We start from the raw sequence: 14,957 nt of genomic DNA, 5'->3' as shown, positions 1-14,957 counted from the left end.
CCTTCTTCTTTGAGAGATTCGCTTCTTTTCTTTAATCCCTCTTCCCTTCTATCCTTTCCCCAGATTTCGCTGTCTGTCTGTGGTGTTTGATAATCCTCTTTTTTCTTTTTCACTGTTTTGCTCATCGTTTGCTTTCTTCATACACAAGGGAGGACATCGGTGGCACTATCAATCGTTTTCTTCTCGCTATTATCTCTCGCTCAAGTCGCACAATCGAGTCCCGATCGATCGAAAAAGCACACGTAGAATCTACGCGATAATTTCCAAATCAGACACTCGCTTTCTGTGGAGTTGTCCAACATCCTTCCGCTCTCGTTAAGAAGGAAAATCCTGCGTATTCAAGGGAGATTTCTAGAAAAGGGACAATCTTTCGGATCAAGGACGCGCCCTTTTAACTCGATTCAACTGTCAATCAGCAGCCTAATAAAACGGTCGCCATCAACACCACGCAAATACACCTTTAATCATCGACAACAGCCCAAGTCGCTCGCTTGCTGGGTTGTTTCGACTGTCGTTTTCGTCCTACTCGATTCAACAGCAGTCGCTACCTGTTCTCGACACTTCAACGCCTTATCTACTCTTAATATCCCGATCAGATCAGATCATACCATAATACCGAACCGTTAATTTGAAGGCGCTCTCGCATCAAACACATCAGTTACATCTGTTTCTACTCGACTATTTCATATTCATAATGTTGCGATCTCTAGTTGTTGCTGCCCTTTTGGGCGCTAGCTCTGTCGCTGCTGTCAAGTGCACGCGCAGCAGCCACTGTCCCGAGGATTCGCCATGCTGCTCCAGTAAGTTCCCTGCACGAAGTTGATGATTTCTGATATCTGACATGTATCAGCCTACGGTGAATGCGGTGTTGGTGCGTACTGTCTTGGTGGTTGCGATCCTACAATGTCCTTCTCTCTCGACTCTTGTGTTCCCGCCCCCGTCTGCGAGGATCGCAAGATGAAGATGAACTCCCTCGATTCAATTGTCGATATCGGCAAGTATCTTGGTGACTCTTCAAAGGCCGACTGGGTTGCACAGGGCGAGCCTGTTGTTTTCCAGAACAACGTTCTTCTTACCATGCCCAAGGACAGTGTTGGCACTCTGCTGTCTTCTACTGTCTACATGTGGTATGGTAACGTCAAGGCTCGCTTCAAGACCAGTCGTGGTGCTGGTGTTATTACTGCTTTCATTCTCTTCTCTGACGTCAAGGATGAAATCGATTATGAATTTGTTGGTACGGAGCTCGGCGATGCTCAGACCAATTATTACTTCCAGGGCATCACCAACTGTAAGTCGTCCCAGCGTCACACAACAAGGTAGCCCCTTGTTCGTCACACAGCCATGAATCCTCACGTGATTGTGTGTTGTACCTGACACGGCTGACACTTTGATAGACGAGAATTCCGAAAACATTACGCTGTCTGATACCTTTGCCAACTTTCACGATTACGAAATCCGATGGACCCCTGACAAGATTGAGTGGTGGGTTGATGGCAAGCTCGGCCGAACCCTGCAGAAGAGTGATACCTGGAATGCCACCTCTAAGAACTTTGACTTCCCTCAAACACCCTCTCGCGTGCAGCTATCTCTGTGGCCTGGTGGTAAGGAGGGTAACGCTGAAGGCACTGTAGCATGGGCTGGAGGTCCTATCGACTGGGACGCTCCCGATATTCAGAAGAGCGGTTACTACTTTGCCACCTTCTCCGATGTTGAGATCCAATGCTTCAACGCCAAGTCTGGTCCTGGCTCCAACTCGGGTACTAGCTACTGGTACAAGGATGCTGCTGGCACCAACGACACCATTGTCGACGGTGACAAGAGACACACTATTGCGTCTTTGATGGCCACCGGCGAGGACATGGACAAGGGAAAGAAGGAGGACAAGAAGAAGGATAGCAAGGATGATGACAAGGACGATAAGGATAGCAAGGACAGCAAGGACAGCAAGGATAAGGACGATGATGATGAACCCGCCACTATTCCTGGCGGCAGCAGCGGCGCGCCTTCCAACGACCACGGAGACGATAGCAGCGATGACAGCAGCTCTGGTTCCGGTTCCGGTTCTAGCAGTGCCCCCAAGGGTAACCCTGACGGCAGCACAGATGACACTGAGCCCGCTGACACCACCAACTGTGAGACCAACAGCTTCAACCAAGACTGCGCCAGCTCTAGCTCTAGCTCTAGCTCTAGCAAGAGCAGCAGCAGCTCAGATGATGGAAAGGGTTCCAACGCGGGCACACGGAACGGCGCAAGTGCTCTGGCCATCATCATTGCCGGTGGTGCTCTGTTCTGGCTGTAGTCAATGATGGCGTTTGATGTCCGTCCTGCGACTCCTCCCATTAATCTCTCTTTTTTCTTACCACTATTATATAGCATCTCACTGCACGTTTCCTGTTTAGCATTTCATGAGGGTCGGCATTGAGATTTTGTATGTAATTTCTTCTCTTTCATGTGTCCATATTCTGTTAGTAGAGGGATAATAATGGTAAATGGTATTGCATGGGCTTTTTTTAAATGAGGCATCTTTTTGCTGTGCATGTGATGGCATGTGAAGAATATTGGGCGGCTTGGTTGTTTAAATAGGTAATCATCTGGTCTATGCGCCTTGTTATGGAGATGTATGTATGTTTGGGATTTAGTAGAGAACGGGTCAGACAGACTCCTTCGGACATCCATGTTGAGATGACAGGTCTAAAATCTCACGTAGTAAACGAAGGATTAGTCTAGCGGATTATAATTGATTCTGACCTGTAGTAAAGTAAACCGAATAAGCATCACTATTAGTCAAAGGGTGGAGGATAGAGACAAACCATGGCCTCAAAGAATGGCCAACCAATTCAGCCCTACTCTGAACATCGAATGGCATCATTTGACCTGAGACTATCGGGTCGGAGAAAAAGGGCCGCAAGGGCTGAGCGTTTGCTTTACCGCTGATCCAATCCCTTCTCATCTTGGCAGTCTTCTATAAACGCGAACCCCCTGCATCTCAGCCTCTAAGCGCTGGAGTCGCTATGCTCTGAGCCAATTGTTATGGGCGGAGGATCAGTGGTGAAACTCGACAGGTGTGTTTGCTGACTGTGGTATCCGTTTCGTTTCATGTTGCCGTGAACATTCACTGGCTAACAGCCCTACAGCCACTGTAGCACAGCCCCTACAGTACCTTCTTTCTCAGTACCCCTGATCAGCAGTTGATCGCTGTTCTTCCAATCACTGAAGCTGCGCCTCCACTGAATGGAATGGGATGTTCGCTTTTTCGCCAGTGAACAAGCTTGACAAGGTTGCTCTTCGAGGGGATTTCTCTTGTTCCAATGACTGTGCATCTGCATGGATCACAGTCCTTTGTGAGAATGGTTCACTACCTGGTCTAGGTCTTTGAGGCTGAGGCTTACACCTGTAGCTATATATTCTCAACCCCCAGCCATTGATCCTTGGACACTCTATTTCTCACAGCCGCAATCCTTTTTTGCAAACATCAGCCTCCCTTCATTAAAATTACACGCTCTCGACTATTTTATACTTTTTTCGAATCTTAAAAAGATTGGACTGGTTCCTGTTTCTTTTATAGACTTTTCTGGCTTTTTCACCTTTGATACCCCCATTCGATATTGATTGTCGATCGCTATTACAGTATACTACTACTTACTACCTTACTGTATCAGACTCACTACTACGACTTTGAAACGAAACAAAACATTCGACGCTTCACACAACACAATGAAGTACACTATCGCTGGCCTCTTGGCCACTCTCGCTACATCTGCCTCTGCGCTTCCTAACATCGCACGCAGCTCATACCCCACCGCCTCAGCATCTTCATCCGCTGCTGCGCGCATCCTCCTCGGCAACTCTGGCCACATCTACGTCGCCGACTTCAGCCCCAAGACGGGCAAGTTCGAGCTCACTCTGAACCAGGAGATCGAGGGCGGTAACTCATGGATGGCCTACTATGACCCCAACCTGCTCTACGCCGTTGACGAGAACTCTGATGAGCTGAGACTCTTCAATCTTGATCTCGAGGCTAATAAGCTTACCCTCAAGACTAAGAAGGCCGGAAGTATCGGCGTTGTTCATCTTGAGTTTAACTCGGATAAGACACGTCTTGTTGGTGCCGCTTATGGAAATGGTACCATTGATGTTTGGAACACTGAGAAGGGCGGCCTGGAGTTCGTCAAGACCCTCAAATCTCCTGGAAAGCTTGGTCCTGATAAGGAGCGCCAGGCTGCTTCTCATCCTCATCAGGCTAACCTTGATCCTTCTGGTCGCTACTTTGCCGTTAACGATCTCGGCACTGACTCTGTTGTCATCATCGACTCCAAGGACGATGCTTACAAGATCGCTAAGAACATTCCCGTCGAGGCTGGCTGCGGTCCTCGACATGGTGTCTTCTACCCTCGTGGTGGAAAGAAGGCTACCCACTACATCGTTGCCTGTGAGCTGAGCAACCAGGCCCTCGTTTACTCTGTCTCCTACGAAGAGAACACCCTTGCTTTCAAGCACCACCAGTCCATCTCTACCTACGGCAAGGATGCTCCTGCTAAGGACCCTAAGACCGCCGCCGTTGGTGAGATTCTTCTCGCTCCTAACAACAAGGACGTTTACATCTCGAACCGTCTGTCCGGAAACGAGACCGACTCTATCGCTCGCTTCACCATCGCTGAGTGCGGGACTCTAACATATGCTGATACCGTCTCATCCGGTGGTCTTCTTCCCCGTATGATGAGCTTCAGCCGAACTGCTAAGCACGTTTTCGTTGGTAACCAGAACGGTACCAGCGGTCTCGTCGCCCTTCAGCGAGGCTCTGACGGCAAGCTTGCTGAGAAGCCTGTTGCTACTCTTCCTGGCTCTGCGTTTGGCGAGCCTTTGTTCGGACCTCAGTATGTGCAGCAGATCCTCCTGAACTAATCTCGGAGATGTTCACTGTACTATTCTTTTCTTCTTCATGGCGCTTTTGGTGTTTCTTGGGCTTGATAGACCCTTGGAAATCGGGCACGTTTTTAAAAATTCTTATTTATTAGTCAACGAGATAAATTGACATTTGTTCTATACCCTGGTATCAGAAAAAGATAACGCCTGTTATTCGTGATGAAAAGCCTGTTGCACATGTGATACTATACTGTACTGTAATCCGTATACTCATATCCCACTCAATCTGAACTTGAATCACTCGCCATGCCTGCTCCTCCACGCCCTGATGTATCTTCCAGACTCTCTTTGACATGCCGATACTCTTCATCTAGCAGATCTGAATCCGTGCACTTGTGGGCTGTCTCGAAGTCGATGAGAACGGCGTCACCATCTTGTCTGATGAGAAAGTTGTGCTTGTTGATATCGCCGTGTACGATGCCTAGATCATGCAGTTTTTGTAGACTGCGTTGGCATGTGGCGAGATCTTCAGGTTCTGCTGTCCGAGCATTGTGAATCTCTTCGAGTAGGAACCCGATAACTCGCCCGTTCTCATGAATATGCCCGAGGAATTCGGGACCAATGCCTTGACCGTGAATCCATTCGTACGAAGTCGTCTCAGCAGCAAAATAAGGAATCTCCCATGGAAACTGCGCAAACTTTGCTAGTACCGGTGTCTTGAAAGTAGGGTGCGATACACGATAGAGCGTTTGGCGCACACGCTCGATCTGGCGGAGCTCAAGATGATCTATCATAACATCATGCCAAACATTTCCAATCCCAGGCAAACTACTTCTTCTCGTCTCGCAGAAGAAAGGCTTCCCTGTGTGTCCGTCCTTTCCGACACGGCCCTCGTTCCAGTCTCCAGGTGGAAATACAGGGAGTTGAGGGAGGAGTTTTGGCTCGTATGTGCGATGTTCTGGGTCTATGAGACCCCCGTCTAGTGTGACGTATCTTACGTGAGCGCCGTCGACGAGGAAGCGATATTCGCTCTTCTCATCTGATTCAGGGTCTGCGAGGACAGCGAGAAGTCTGACGTTGTTGTTATGTTTCATGATAGAGTGATCGATGAGTGACCATAAAGGTGATTACCCTTATGGTTATATGTATAATGTATATTGCAGTGATAAACACGCGATATAAGAGGTTGATGATAACACGTGGGGGTTGTAGCAAGCCACAGAACCACTTGTGGAGCTGATATGGTAAAGATTGATGATTTATAGAGAGAATGAGCTGAGAGGAAGAACGAGTCTTTTTATGATCGAATAGTCTATTGAGGGGCTTGACTTTTACAGGTAATGCAATGCGTGCGTGCTGCTTCTCGGCAATCTGGACTGGAGCTGAAAGTGAGGAGAGGAGAGGTGGGAATTGCGCTTTGACTCGTACATAGTGCCCCAATACTACCTGTACGGTCAATAATTAAGCGGGGGGTTCAGTTTAAACGAGTCTTATGGTTCTATAGTTGATGAGCCGCTGATTTTGGTCATGTTGATCAGCATTGAATACTGTAGAGCATCGTAAATGCATGTACCTATCCGTTGCATCATGTTGTCAACGAACAGGTGGTCAATACATCTTCAGCCCTCTAAAACTCAGCCCTCTCGGAGTGAACTTGGGTCATTTCCCTCTGTTGATCAAATAACGATAGAGCGGAGACTATGTCCGGAATACACGGATTAGTGCCGATAGGATTGTAGTCTACTGCTGTAGCTAATAATAAGCGATCTGATAGTATGGTAAACTCTTTGTCAAGTGCTCATGATGATCCGCTCAGCCGAGTCATGGCCCTGTCTGTCGTGTAAGTGAGGCGGTTTCCATCCCCTGAATATTTTCAAGGGGGGTTGACAGGGGTAAGTAAAAACGCTCAACCTTTTGAATGTTGTTTACTGGAGGAAAAGAAGAAATAATGAATTAATGCAGAATGATATTGGAGGTTATGCTAGTGTTAGTTGAGCCTCAGAAAAAAGCAAATACGGTCATGATGCGCCATGATCCTTCTTTGGCTATGGCTTCAGCTCTAGACTATGGGCGTTCATGGGTAGAGTGACGTGATGTCAACACGATAGATATGTACTTCTCCAGGTCTTGGTACGTGCTTGATATCATGTTACATTCTGACATATCCAATCATGTATTCTATAGCGATACAACGTGCATGCGTCGTTGAATGGTGTCGTACGATTGGTAACGAGACGTTGATCGAATGCCTCAAATGGCCGATTGATGCGTTGGCATTGAAGCCACGGCAGATGACTTTTGGTTCTTGTTCCTTTATTTATTCTTCGACTTTGTATATTCGTGTATATGTTTCAGCCTTTCTGCTGCTAGATCAAGCAAAATCTGTCTAATATCACAACAAGCAGCATAGTCACAGCCTCATATCATATAACTCTCTGCCCTCTTTATATATACACATTTACTTCCTTTTATCCATACTACAACTCACATCACACAACATTCTCACCCCCCCCGCAAGTCAACCGTAACAGTAGCCATCGCCGCACAAACCTCGCCTCGGAACCCATTGATTGGAACATGAATGCACGTCTTACTCTCACTACACTCGTCGGGCTGCAGCGCCTATATGCATGCATCCCTCCTTAATGTCGTTCCTCGAGAAACATCTCTCTCACACCATGTTCAATTGCCATATTTCTGCCTGATCCCGTTATCGTAGACGTAAACTTAAATATCTATCCCTTCAGGCCTCATCCTAAGAGATAAGTATCTTGTCTGCATCATGTTTTGTTGATTTTGGTGTCGTTAGACGCCCCCTTTGCACGTTCATGTCAATGTTTTGACTCTGTTCTGCTTGAGATCTGTGAGATTGATGTATATCCCTATGTCCTCGCCTCATCTGCAGGCTGCCCAACGCCATGGATCCCCAGCCATTCTTCATCCACTCACGAACCCCTTCAGTCATATTAGCCAACATCCCACTCTTATAAGGAGACAATTCTCTGATAACCCAACTACAAATATCAACATCAAGATTGGGCTCATCGTTGGCTTTACCCTTGCTGCGTTCCTGGCTATAGTCATCACCTTTTTGTACTTCTACTACAGATCTGCAAGGTTTACTTTTAGGAAGAAGAAACATCGTCGGCATCATCATCATCATCACCATCATCATAGGAGACATAAGTCGATGAGCAGTGGAGGCTCGAGGCATTCTGATAGGAGTGCTGCTCCTGCGGATGATGCACCTCCGCCTCCACCTGATAAGCCGGCAGATGGGTAGTAGGGGGAGAAGCCCTGTCTTTTGGTAAGTAATTACTGTCCCCGTACTCTCACATATATGGATTGAGGCTAATACATGCTTAGATTCTTCTATTTCTTGGATGTATTAGTGTTTCGTTCCTTCACTCCGAAAAGCAACAGTGCCAGGGCATGTCCGTGTAATTGGATTCATGTATCGTATCGTTTGTATTCTATTAGCCCAAATTATTCGTCTTTGACATTTCTATAAGCTTCCCTGTTATCTCTTCCAGGTGTATCATACGTTCTATCCCTCTTCATGTGCTTTGAGCTAACAAACAGAAACAACATCCCTATCCCTCCTATGACGACGGTGTCCAAACAAGTAAGGGATGTTCAACCCTTCATGTATCTGCGGTGCGTCCATCTCATTCGGTGGGTGAAGTGGATGTCGATGACAGGGATTGGGCATCTGAAATATCGGCTCCGGTCGTCGAGGACCTGAATGATGATGTCGATGTCCGTGGTGAAGCCTATGGTGTCGGCAGCTAGGATGGTGATGGACTCCGTGGCGGTGATGTTCATGAGGCTCAAGCTCGATATCTTGAGGGCCATCCTCGACACTTGCATTGAAATGTCCTATGGTATGATGTCGACGGCGCGACTGACGACGATGGTGTTGTCTCTGGACCCTGTTCGTCTTGAGCCGCCTGAAGATGTTCCAGTTCCATACAAATAAGCCGACCCCGATGATAGTGGCGAGAAGAGTCAAACCGACGACTATCCCTATAATTTCCGGAGCTGTGTCTCGACGGTGGAGCTTGTGAAGAGCTCTTGATAGGATAGGCTTGAAGTCATTGGTATGATTGTAGGCTCGAGTTATCGGCTCTGTATAGTGTGTATCTGTTGTGATATATGGTGCCAGGTGGTTGAGAAGTGTTGGGTCGTGAGTGAGACTGATGGAAGGCATTATGAATGAAACGAGACTGTCGATGAATATGACACTGATAATGCATTATTGACGGATAGAAAGACAGCGAGTACAATATCTATATACTCAGAGAATAATCTGGTGTCTCGACTGTCGACTGCAGCGACATATCATGTCCATTATCATGCTTCGCTAGTTGAAACGAACAAATGACTTATTCCTCTCTTCCATATACTACAAACGCAGAACCGTTTCCTTTGTCTATATGAACATGCAAACAAGCATCCCCCCAAACATCTGCAAGGCACCGATTACTCATGCAGTCTATCAAGCTTGAGAAAGTTCTTTGTCGTAACACATATAAATTCTAGAAGATTGCCTAACATGTTTGCAAAACCACAATAAAATAACAAACTAATCATCCAATGCCAATCGATATCATCGCATCTCCCTCCTCCGATCCCTCCGTCGTCTTCTCTCTTCCGCTTCGACCTCACCCTCCATAACCCCCCTGATCTGTCCCAACGTACTCCCAATAACATCCTGCAACCTCCCGCCCTTTCTTACAAAGCGATCATAAAACTCGCAGTCCCGATGTTTGGCGCCCCGTGCATTCAAAGAGATTATAGTGCTCGACATTGCTTCTAACTCTGTCTTGAGTGTCTTGAGATCCAAGTCTCGCTTGTATCGACGTTGACGACGACGGCGGCGGCGCTCTTCTTTGTCTCCGTCGCGACGAGGCTCGTAGGGTTGAGCATAGTAAGTTTCTTCTGGACGGGGAGACTCGTAGTATGGCTCTGCGAAGGTAACGCGGTGACGACGTCTCTTTCGACGTTCCTTATCAGATCCGTATTTATCACCGTCATCTTCAACATCCCTACTCCTCGGTGCTTCTCTGCTCCTCACCTTATCTTTATCTCTCTTTCTCTTCTTATCCTTCTTGCGATCATCATCTCGTCTCGGCTGTTCATTCTTGCCGCCAAGCATACCGAGAACGAACTCAGCTACACCACGGAAATCTTCAGGGTTGATCTGATTTCCGCTTCGTGTACCATCGCGAGTTCGCTTCTCAGATGAAGATTGACCCATGGCTCGTCTGGCGGCCGACTTTGCAGCGGATTTGGCCAAGTTCTTTGCGAATGTCTCCATGAAGCTGGGATCCTCAGGAGGTCGAGAACGTGAAGACTGGTCCTGGCGACCGAAGAACTGTTCGGCAAAGCGGTCCATCGGTGTATCTTCAGGTTCGTCTCTGAGATGGTTCAGAAGAGTCTTTGATATAAAGTAGAGAAGTACAGAGCAAAGATGATGCTCGTCGTCACTATCGTACTCGTCGTCTTGGTCTTTGAAGTTCTCCTTGGATATAGACTTTGTATCGTCTTCAATTTCGCCAACTTGTGTCTCTTCTAGCTCGTCCTCAGACTCTTGCTTGATCTCTGGGTCCTTGTGAGAGATCGAGTCGTGAGCTGCAGCAACGTCGTTGCTCGGTCCCTCGACTACTTCTCCAGACCTTGACGAAGGGTGATCCAGGTTGTAGATATGCTCAAAGAGAGTGATTAATCGAGAGAAAGTGCAGATTAACCAGGCAAACGACTTGTGTAGCGGATATGCAGTCGCCTATATATGTATACTCTGTGACACAACACTGCCATAGTGACAGCAGCCACCTGGCGGCCATCCGACGATTTAAATATGTCAAAGTTGAATATTTCAGTCATCTTGTACCCATGAGGTACCAAGTCAGGTGAGTCGCGTCAGGTTTGTGATGGCTGAGACTGAGGATGATACATTCATAGGCCTCTGGTCACGCGCCTATTGCGGCAATGCAGGAACATGACCGCGCTGAGACATCACCATGACCAAAATTCAGCACCAAATGATCGCTTTGTTCCTCAAAATATAAAGTCCTGACTAGGAGAGATGATTAAGTTTCATATATTTTTAAATGCCTAAACTATCGTGATTGACTTCATGTCAGGCTTGTTCATCAGATGCTGGTGTTCTCTGATCTCAACTTCAAACCCAGCCAACCAGACTCCATCAGGCCTTGCCACGACCTATCTTGTCAAACGGGCTGCCTGCTATTTTCATGCCTTCTATACTACTATTCGTATCCCATTTATGTCCCAGACGCCTTGCAAATGCATTCGTGCCACAGCCATCATGTCTAGCACTGAGAAATATGCAGAAACAAACCAAGCAATGCATGCAGCAAATATACACGCTCCTACTAGCTCAACAACTCCTTGATATCTTCGATACGTTGGAGCTTCTTCTCTTCATCACTCATCATGCCCAAAGAGGTTGCACTGTTTCAAATGTTAGCTGCGCTCTGATACTCTCACCATCAGCAAAACTCACATGAACTTCTTCCGCTCCTGGACCTTCAGCATCCGCTCTTCCACACTCTCCTTGACCACAAATCTCTTGACTTGTACTTCCGACTCTTGTCCCATTCTGTGTACTCGGTCGATGGCTTGAGCCTCGACTGCAAAACTCCACCAGGGATCCATCATGAATACTCGGCCAGCGCTCGTCAGATTCAGTCCGACACCACCAGCGCGCAAACTTAGCAATAGGATTGTAAACCCTTTTCTCTCGGTGAACTCGTTAAGCACAGCCGCTCGAGCTTTCTGGGCCATAGATCCATCTAATCGCAGGAACTTGATGTTCGCACGAGTGAGAGCAGGCTCGATAAGGCTAAGAAAAGATGTGAACTGGGAGAACACAACAGACTTCATCTTGGGATGTTCTCGTCTCAGACTCCGCAATTCAGACATTAGTGCAACAACCTTTGCTGAAGAGGCATTGACACCAACTCGTTGCAGGCTGATCTTAGGCTTCTTCGACATCATATCAGGATCGTCGTCGTGCCGAACAACCTCAAACAGATCACGTTTGTTGATCGGCTCACGACAACTGAAACATCGAGGCACTTCGCCCTTGCCAGTCTGATGCTTGATGTAATCAAGCAAACACCTTTTGCACGCAGAGTGCCAGCAGCCAGTCACGGTCTGATCATTCATCGGCTCTTCAAAGCATAGAGGGCATTCATTCTCCGCCTCATCACGGATCTGTTCCAAGGCATGAGCACCGAAGGTCTGGTTAGTCTCCTTCGAAGCTTCATCTGTCTCTGCCGTGAAAGAAGTGATGAGCGACTCAAGGTCCATATCATCTGCAAGTCCAGCAGCGGCATCGGCAGCAGCTCCAGCTTCTTCCTCGTCTGCCACGATATCGCGATTGCGGACGAGGATGGGATGACAGCAAGATTGGCGAAGACGCAGTATCTGTGCAAAGATGGTGGTAAAAGCCTTCATGACAGTACCCGCTTCAACGTTCTGCGAAAACGTTCGTTTCGCCTTGTTGAAGATGTAACTATACACATCTCGTTCCGTTTCCGATAGCTCCACATCAACAATTTCGATTTGCTTAGGTGGTAGTAGCACAAGCGGTTTGCCGTCGGGTGTTTTCATGTCCTTTGTACGTCGGAGTACGAGAGGCTCTAGGACTGTTTGCACAACATCCAAAGCCCGCATAAAGTCTCCTGATTCGAAAGGCACAGTAATGAAAGTTCGCCAGAATGAGAAGTTGTTCCAAGGTTCTACGCCTAGGAATCTGACAAGACTAAACAAGTCTTCTAATTTGTTGACGATAGGAGTTCCCGTGAGAGCCCATCGATGGTAGGCCGAAATTTCGTAGCAAGCCTTTGCAGTCTTCGAAGATCTGTTCTTGATATGGTGTGCTTCATCGATAATGATGCGGAAGAACTTTAGCGAGAAGAGGCCGTTATGAAAGCTCTTGTCCCCGTTTCTGGCAGCTATGCTACTGAACTCGGATAGAACAACACCATAACTAGTAATCACCAGGTCTGGAGCGTTGGATGCGTTGGAAGCACAACAGAGTGCTTGCAGATTGCTTGACTTCTCGTTGCCGTAGTATAACTCAATCTTCATTGTTCCGTCCTTGGAAGCCTTGACCGCTTCGCTTTGCCATTGCGACAATAGCGACATGGGTGCTACTACCAACGTTGTGCATGGCGCATCAAGAACCGACTCTGAGTTCTTGCCCAGTCTGGTAAGCTGGTTCACGCTAGAGAGCTCAACAGTTGCTTGGCGAGCTTGAAGAGCAATCTCGGATCTGTGTGTGTGCACCAAGCTTAGCATTTGGATAGTCTTGCCGAGACCCATTTCATCGGCAAGAATACCACCCAGACAATGCTGTTCTTGAACTGGGAAGTCAAGGGACAAGTCGCCAGAATATGGATTGACGTAGAACTTCGGCTGTCCCTCGACCTGAGGTACGTCTTTATCATCGACGTCCTTCAATGGCCAATCGTACTCTTCCCAAAGAGGGTGCATAGATGGTTCCCGATTGCTCTTCTCGTCCTTCTCTTTCGCCATCATCCAGTGTAGCGCTTGTTTCTGATATGATCGCAGTGTCATAGCAAAGGTATCTGCTGGCTCCGCTTCAGGGGTGCTAAAATCGAAGGACTGGGCCTTCTTGTAAAGCGCATCGAGCTGATCCTGTTCCAGCTCTTCTCCTTCTTCGGTCTCGGACGACTGGGATGAGCTGGCTTCCTTGCCGTTTCCATTTGTATTTCCATTTGTATTTCCATTTGCCTTCTTAGCCTCCTTTTGCTTCTGCTCGTCTTGCTCAGCGGCTTGGAGTAGCCCCTTACGGCCATCTTTCGCAGCAGAGTTCGACATAGTGGGCTGTAAATTGATCTCTTGAAACAATTTGACCAGGGCGACTTGTCGTAGTCGAAGCGTCTTCTCATCGTTCGTCTCGTTTTGTTCAAAGAAAGCAGCCGATCGGTCGTCAGCGAGTTTGAATGAGCGGCTGAAGAAGGCAGAGTCGAGTAATGAGCATCGCAATTGTAGGAAAATCGTGTCGTTCGTTCGAAGTCTCTCAGGGGCGTAGACTACAGTTCCTTCGAACCTGCACACCTTTTGGTCGATCAGAGCTGAGACCCAATTTGCTGTCTCCTTCGCCAGTCGTCCAACTTCTGTGCCGTTTTGAGTGGTGAAGCGCACGATAACATCAACTCGCCTTGCAGCAGCAGCGGCAAATCCTCTTGAAGGTGTGACTGGTCCAGCCTTTCCCCTCCCTCTGACAGATTGGGGTGGCTGTAATTTTTGTCGCTCGATTTTAACGATGTCGCCGTGCTTTAATACATTAACTCCGCTTCGTGTAGCCCATCCTTCAACACCAAATGCTCCTATATATCGTTGTTTCGGCATTCTTTGACTTGTCTTGACATTTGGTTTGCGCTCGTTAGGGACGCTTGGCGACCGACTAGAGCTGGCGGTAGAGGCAGGTCTTAAGGGTGCTTTCCATGATGGCTTCTTCATAAACTTTTTGTATGTTCCATCAAAGTACATATTAACCGCTCGTTCGAGATCATTCCCACAGTGGTCTCTTATGGCTGAGAGAACCTCAGTAGAGACCTTGTCACCGACGAAAGCTTCGAATGTCTCTTGGTCAAAGGAGACAGATGACTCCTGTTGGAGCGCAGGTGGCCGCGAAGGAGATGTAACTGGGAGTTCATCGTCGTGTATTTCGTCTAAATTGTCTTTGTACCGGTCTTCCTCGATATTATCGTCATCTTTAAAGAATCGTTTCGGCTGCGGTAGTGGGGACTGGTCATGAGAGACAGGGTCTGAAGAAAGTTCATCTGGGTCTGCAAAAAATCTTCTTCTTTTTGCGGGAGGTTCTGGATCTATCTGATCATCTGGGTGCTTTTCTTGGTAAGAAAGTGTCATGACTAAAGACCTTTTCTCATAGAGCGTTGAGCCAAAAATGTTGATGCCCCAAAAGAGCTCTTTGGGACCAGAGCTGGACTTTCTGGGAGACGCGACAAACCCCTGCAGGCGCGACTGCGCGTGGAAGGATCACCTGATCCCGTGTTTAAGTGGTTCCTTCCATC

At 47.7% G+C, this 14,957-nt stretch overlaps 5 protein-coding genes across 5 annotated transcripts; 2 read left to right on the top strand and 3 right to left on the bottom strand.

Moving 5' to 3' along the window:
• Window positions 1-694: 694 nt before the first annotated feature.
• On the top strand, window positions 695-2,299 carry BKA55DRAFT_516013 (concanavalin A-like lectin/glucanase domain-containing protein; the record flags this gene model as incomplete). The annotated part of the gene is made up of 3 exons (XM_046188055.1): window positions 695-800; window positions 851-1,288; window positions 1,395-2,299. The coding sequence occupies 3 exons, from the start codon at window positions 695-697 to the stop codon at window positions 2,297-2,299; spliced, it is 1,449 nt and encodes a 482-aa protein (XP_046047305.1).
• Window positions 2,300-3,432: 1,133 nt separating this feature from the next.
• Window positions 3,433-5,025, top strand: BKA55DRAFT_664826 (Lactonase, 7-bladed beta-propeller-domain-containing protein). The gene has a single exon (XM_046197723.1). It carries the CDS (start codon window positions 3,715-3,717, stop codon window positions 4,900-4,902), a length of 1,188 nt encoding a protein of 395 aa, XP_046047304.1. The 5' UTR covers window positions 3,433-3,714; the 3' UTR covers window positions 4,903-5,025.
• A 119-nt stretch (window positions 5,026-5,144) lies between these two features.
• Window positions 5,145-5,957, bottom strand: BKA55DRAFT_540997 (uncharacterized protein; the record flags this gene model as incomplete). The annotated part of the gene is made up of 1 exon (XM_046190326.1): window positions 5,145-5,957. One exon carries the CDS (start codon window positions 5,955-5,957, stop codon window positions 5,145-5,147), a length of 813 nt encoding a protein of 270 aa, XP_046047303.1.
• Window positions 5,958-8,034: 2,077 nt separating this feature from the next.
• Window positions 8,035-10,764, bottom strand: BKA55DRAFT_739673 (uncharacterized protein; the record flags this gene model as incomplete). Its single annotated transcript, XM_046201427.1, has 3 exons — window positions 10,699-10,764; window positions 9,602-10,648; window positions 8,035-8,160 (listed from the first exon to the last, which is right to left on the bottom strand). Exons 1-3 carry the CDS (start codon window positions 10,747-10,749, stop codon window positions 8,035-8,037), a joined length of 1,224 nt encoding a protein of 407 aa, XP_046047302.1. The 5' UTR covers window positions 10,750-10,764.
• A 171-nt stretch (window positions 10,765-10,935) lies between these two features.
• On the bottom strand, window positions 10,936-14,934 carry BKA55DRAFT_573055 (DNA repair protein RAD5). Its single transcript, XM_046193177.1, has 2 exons — window positions 11,393-14,934; window positions 10,936-11,340 (listed from the first exon to the last, which is right to left on the bottom strand). Exons 1-2 carry the CDS (start codon window positions 14,791-14,793, stop codon window positions 11,262-11,264), a joined length of 3,480 nt encoding a protein of 1,159 aa, XP_046047301.1. The 5' UTR covers window positions 14,794-14,934; the 3' UTR covers window positions 10,936-11,261.
• Between the last annotated feature and the right edge of the window lie 23 nt (window positions 14,935-14,957).

This window comes from Fusarium redolens (genome assembly GCF_020744475.1).
Source record: "Fusarium redolens strain MPI-CAGE-AT-0023 chromosome Unknown BKA55scaffold_11, whole genome shotgun sequence".
In the NCBI taxonomy this organism is placed as follows: Eukaryota; Fungi; Ascomycota; class Sordariomycetes; order Hypocreales; family Nectriaceae; genus Fusarium; species Fusarium redolens.
The sequence above is the reverse complement of the archived record's forward strand: the minus strand, read 5'-3'. Positions and strand labels throughout refer to the sequence as shown.

Coding starts and splice junctions, on each gene's coding strand:
- BKA55DRAFT_573055 (XM_046193177.1), bottom strand. CDS start 14,793: ATGACACTTTCTTACCAAGAAAAGCACCCAGATGATCAGATAGATCCA. Junction 11,341..11,392: donor CAGGAGCGGAAGAAGTTCAT/GTGAGTTTTGCT, acceptor CATTTGAAACAG/TGCAACCTCTTTGGGCATGA.
- BKA55DRAFT_664826 (XM_046197723.1), top strand. CDS start 3,715: ATGAAGTACACTATCGCTGGCCTCTTGGCCACTCTCGCTACATCTGCC.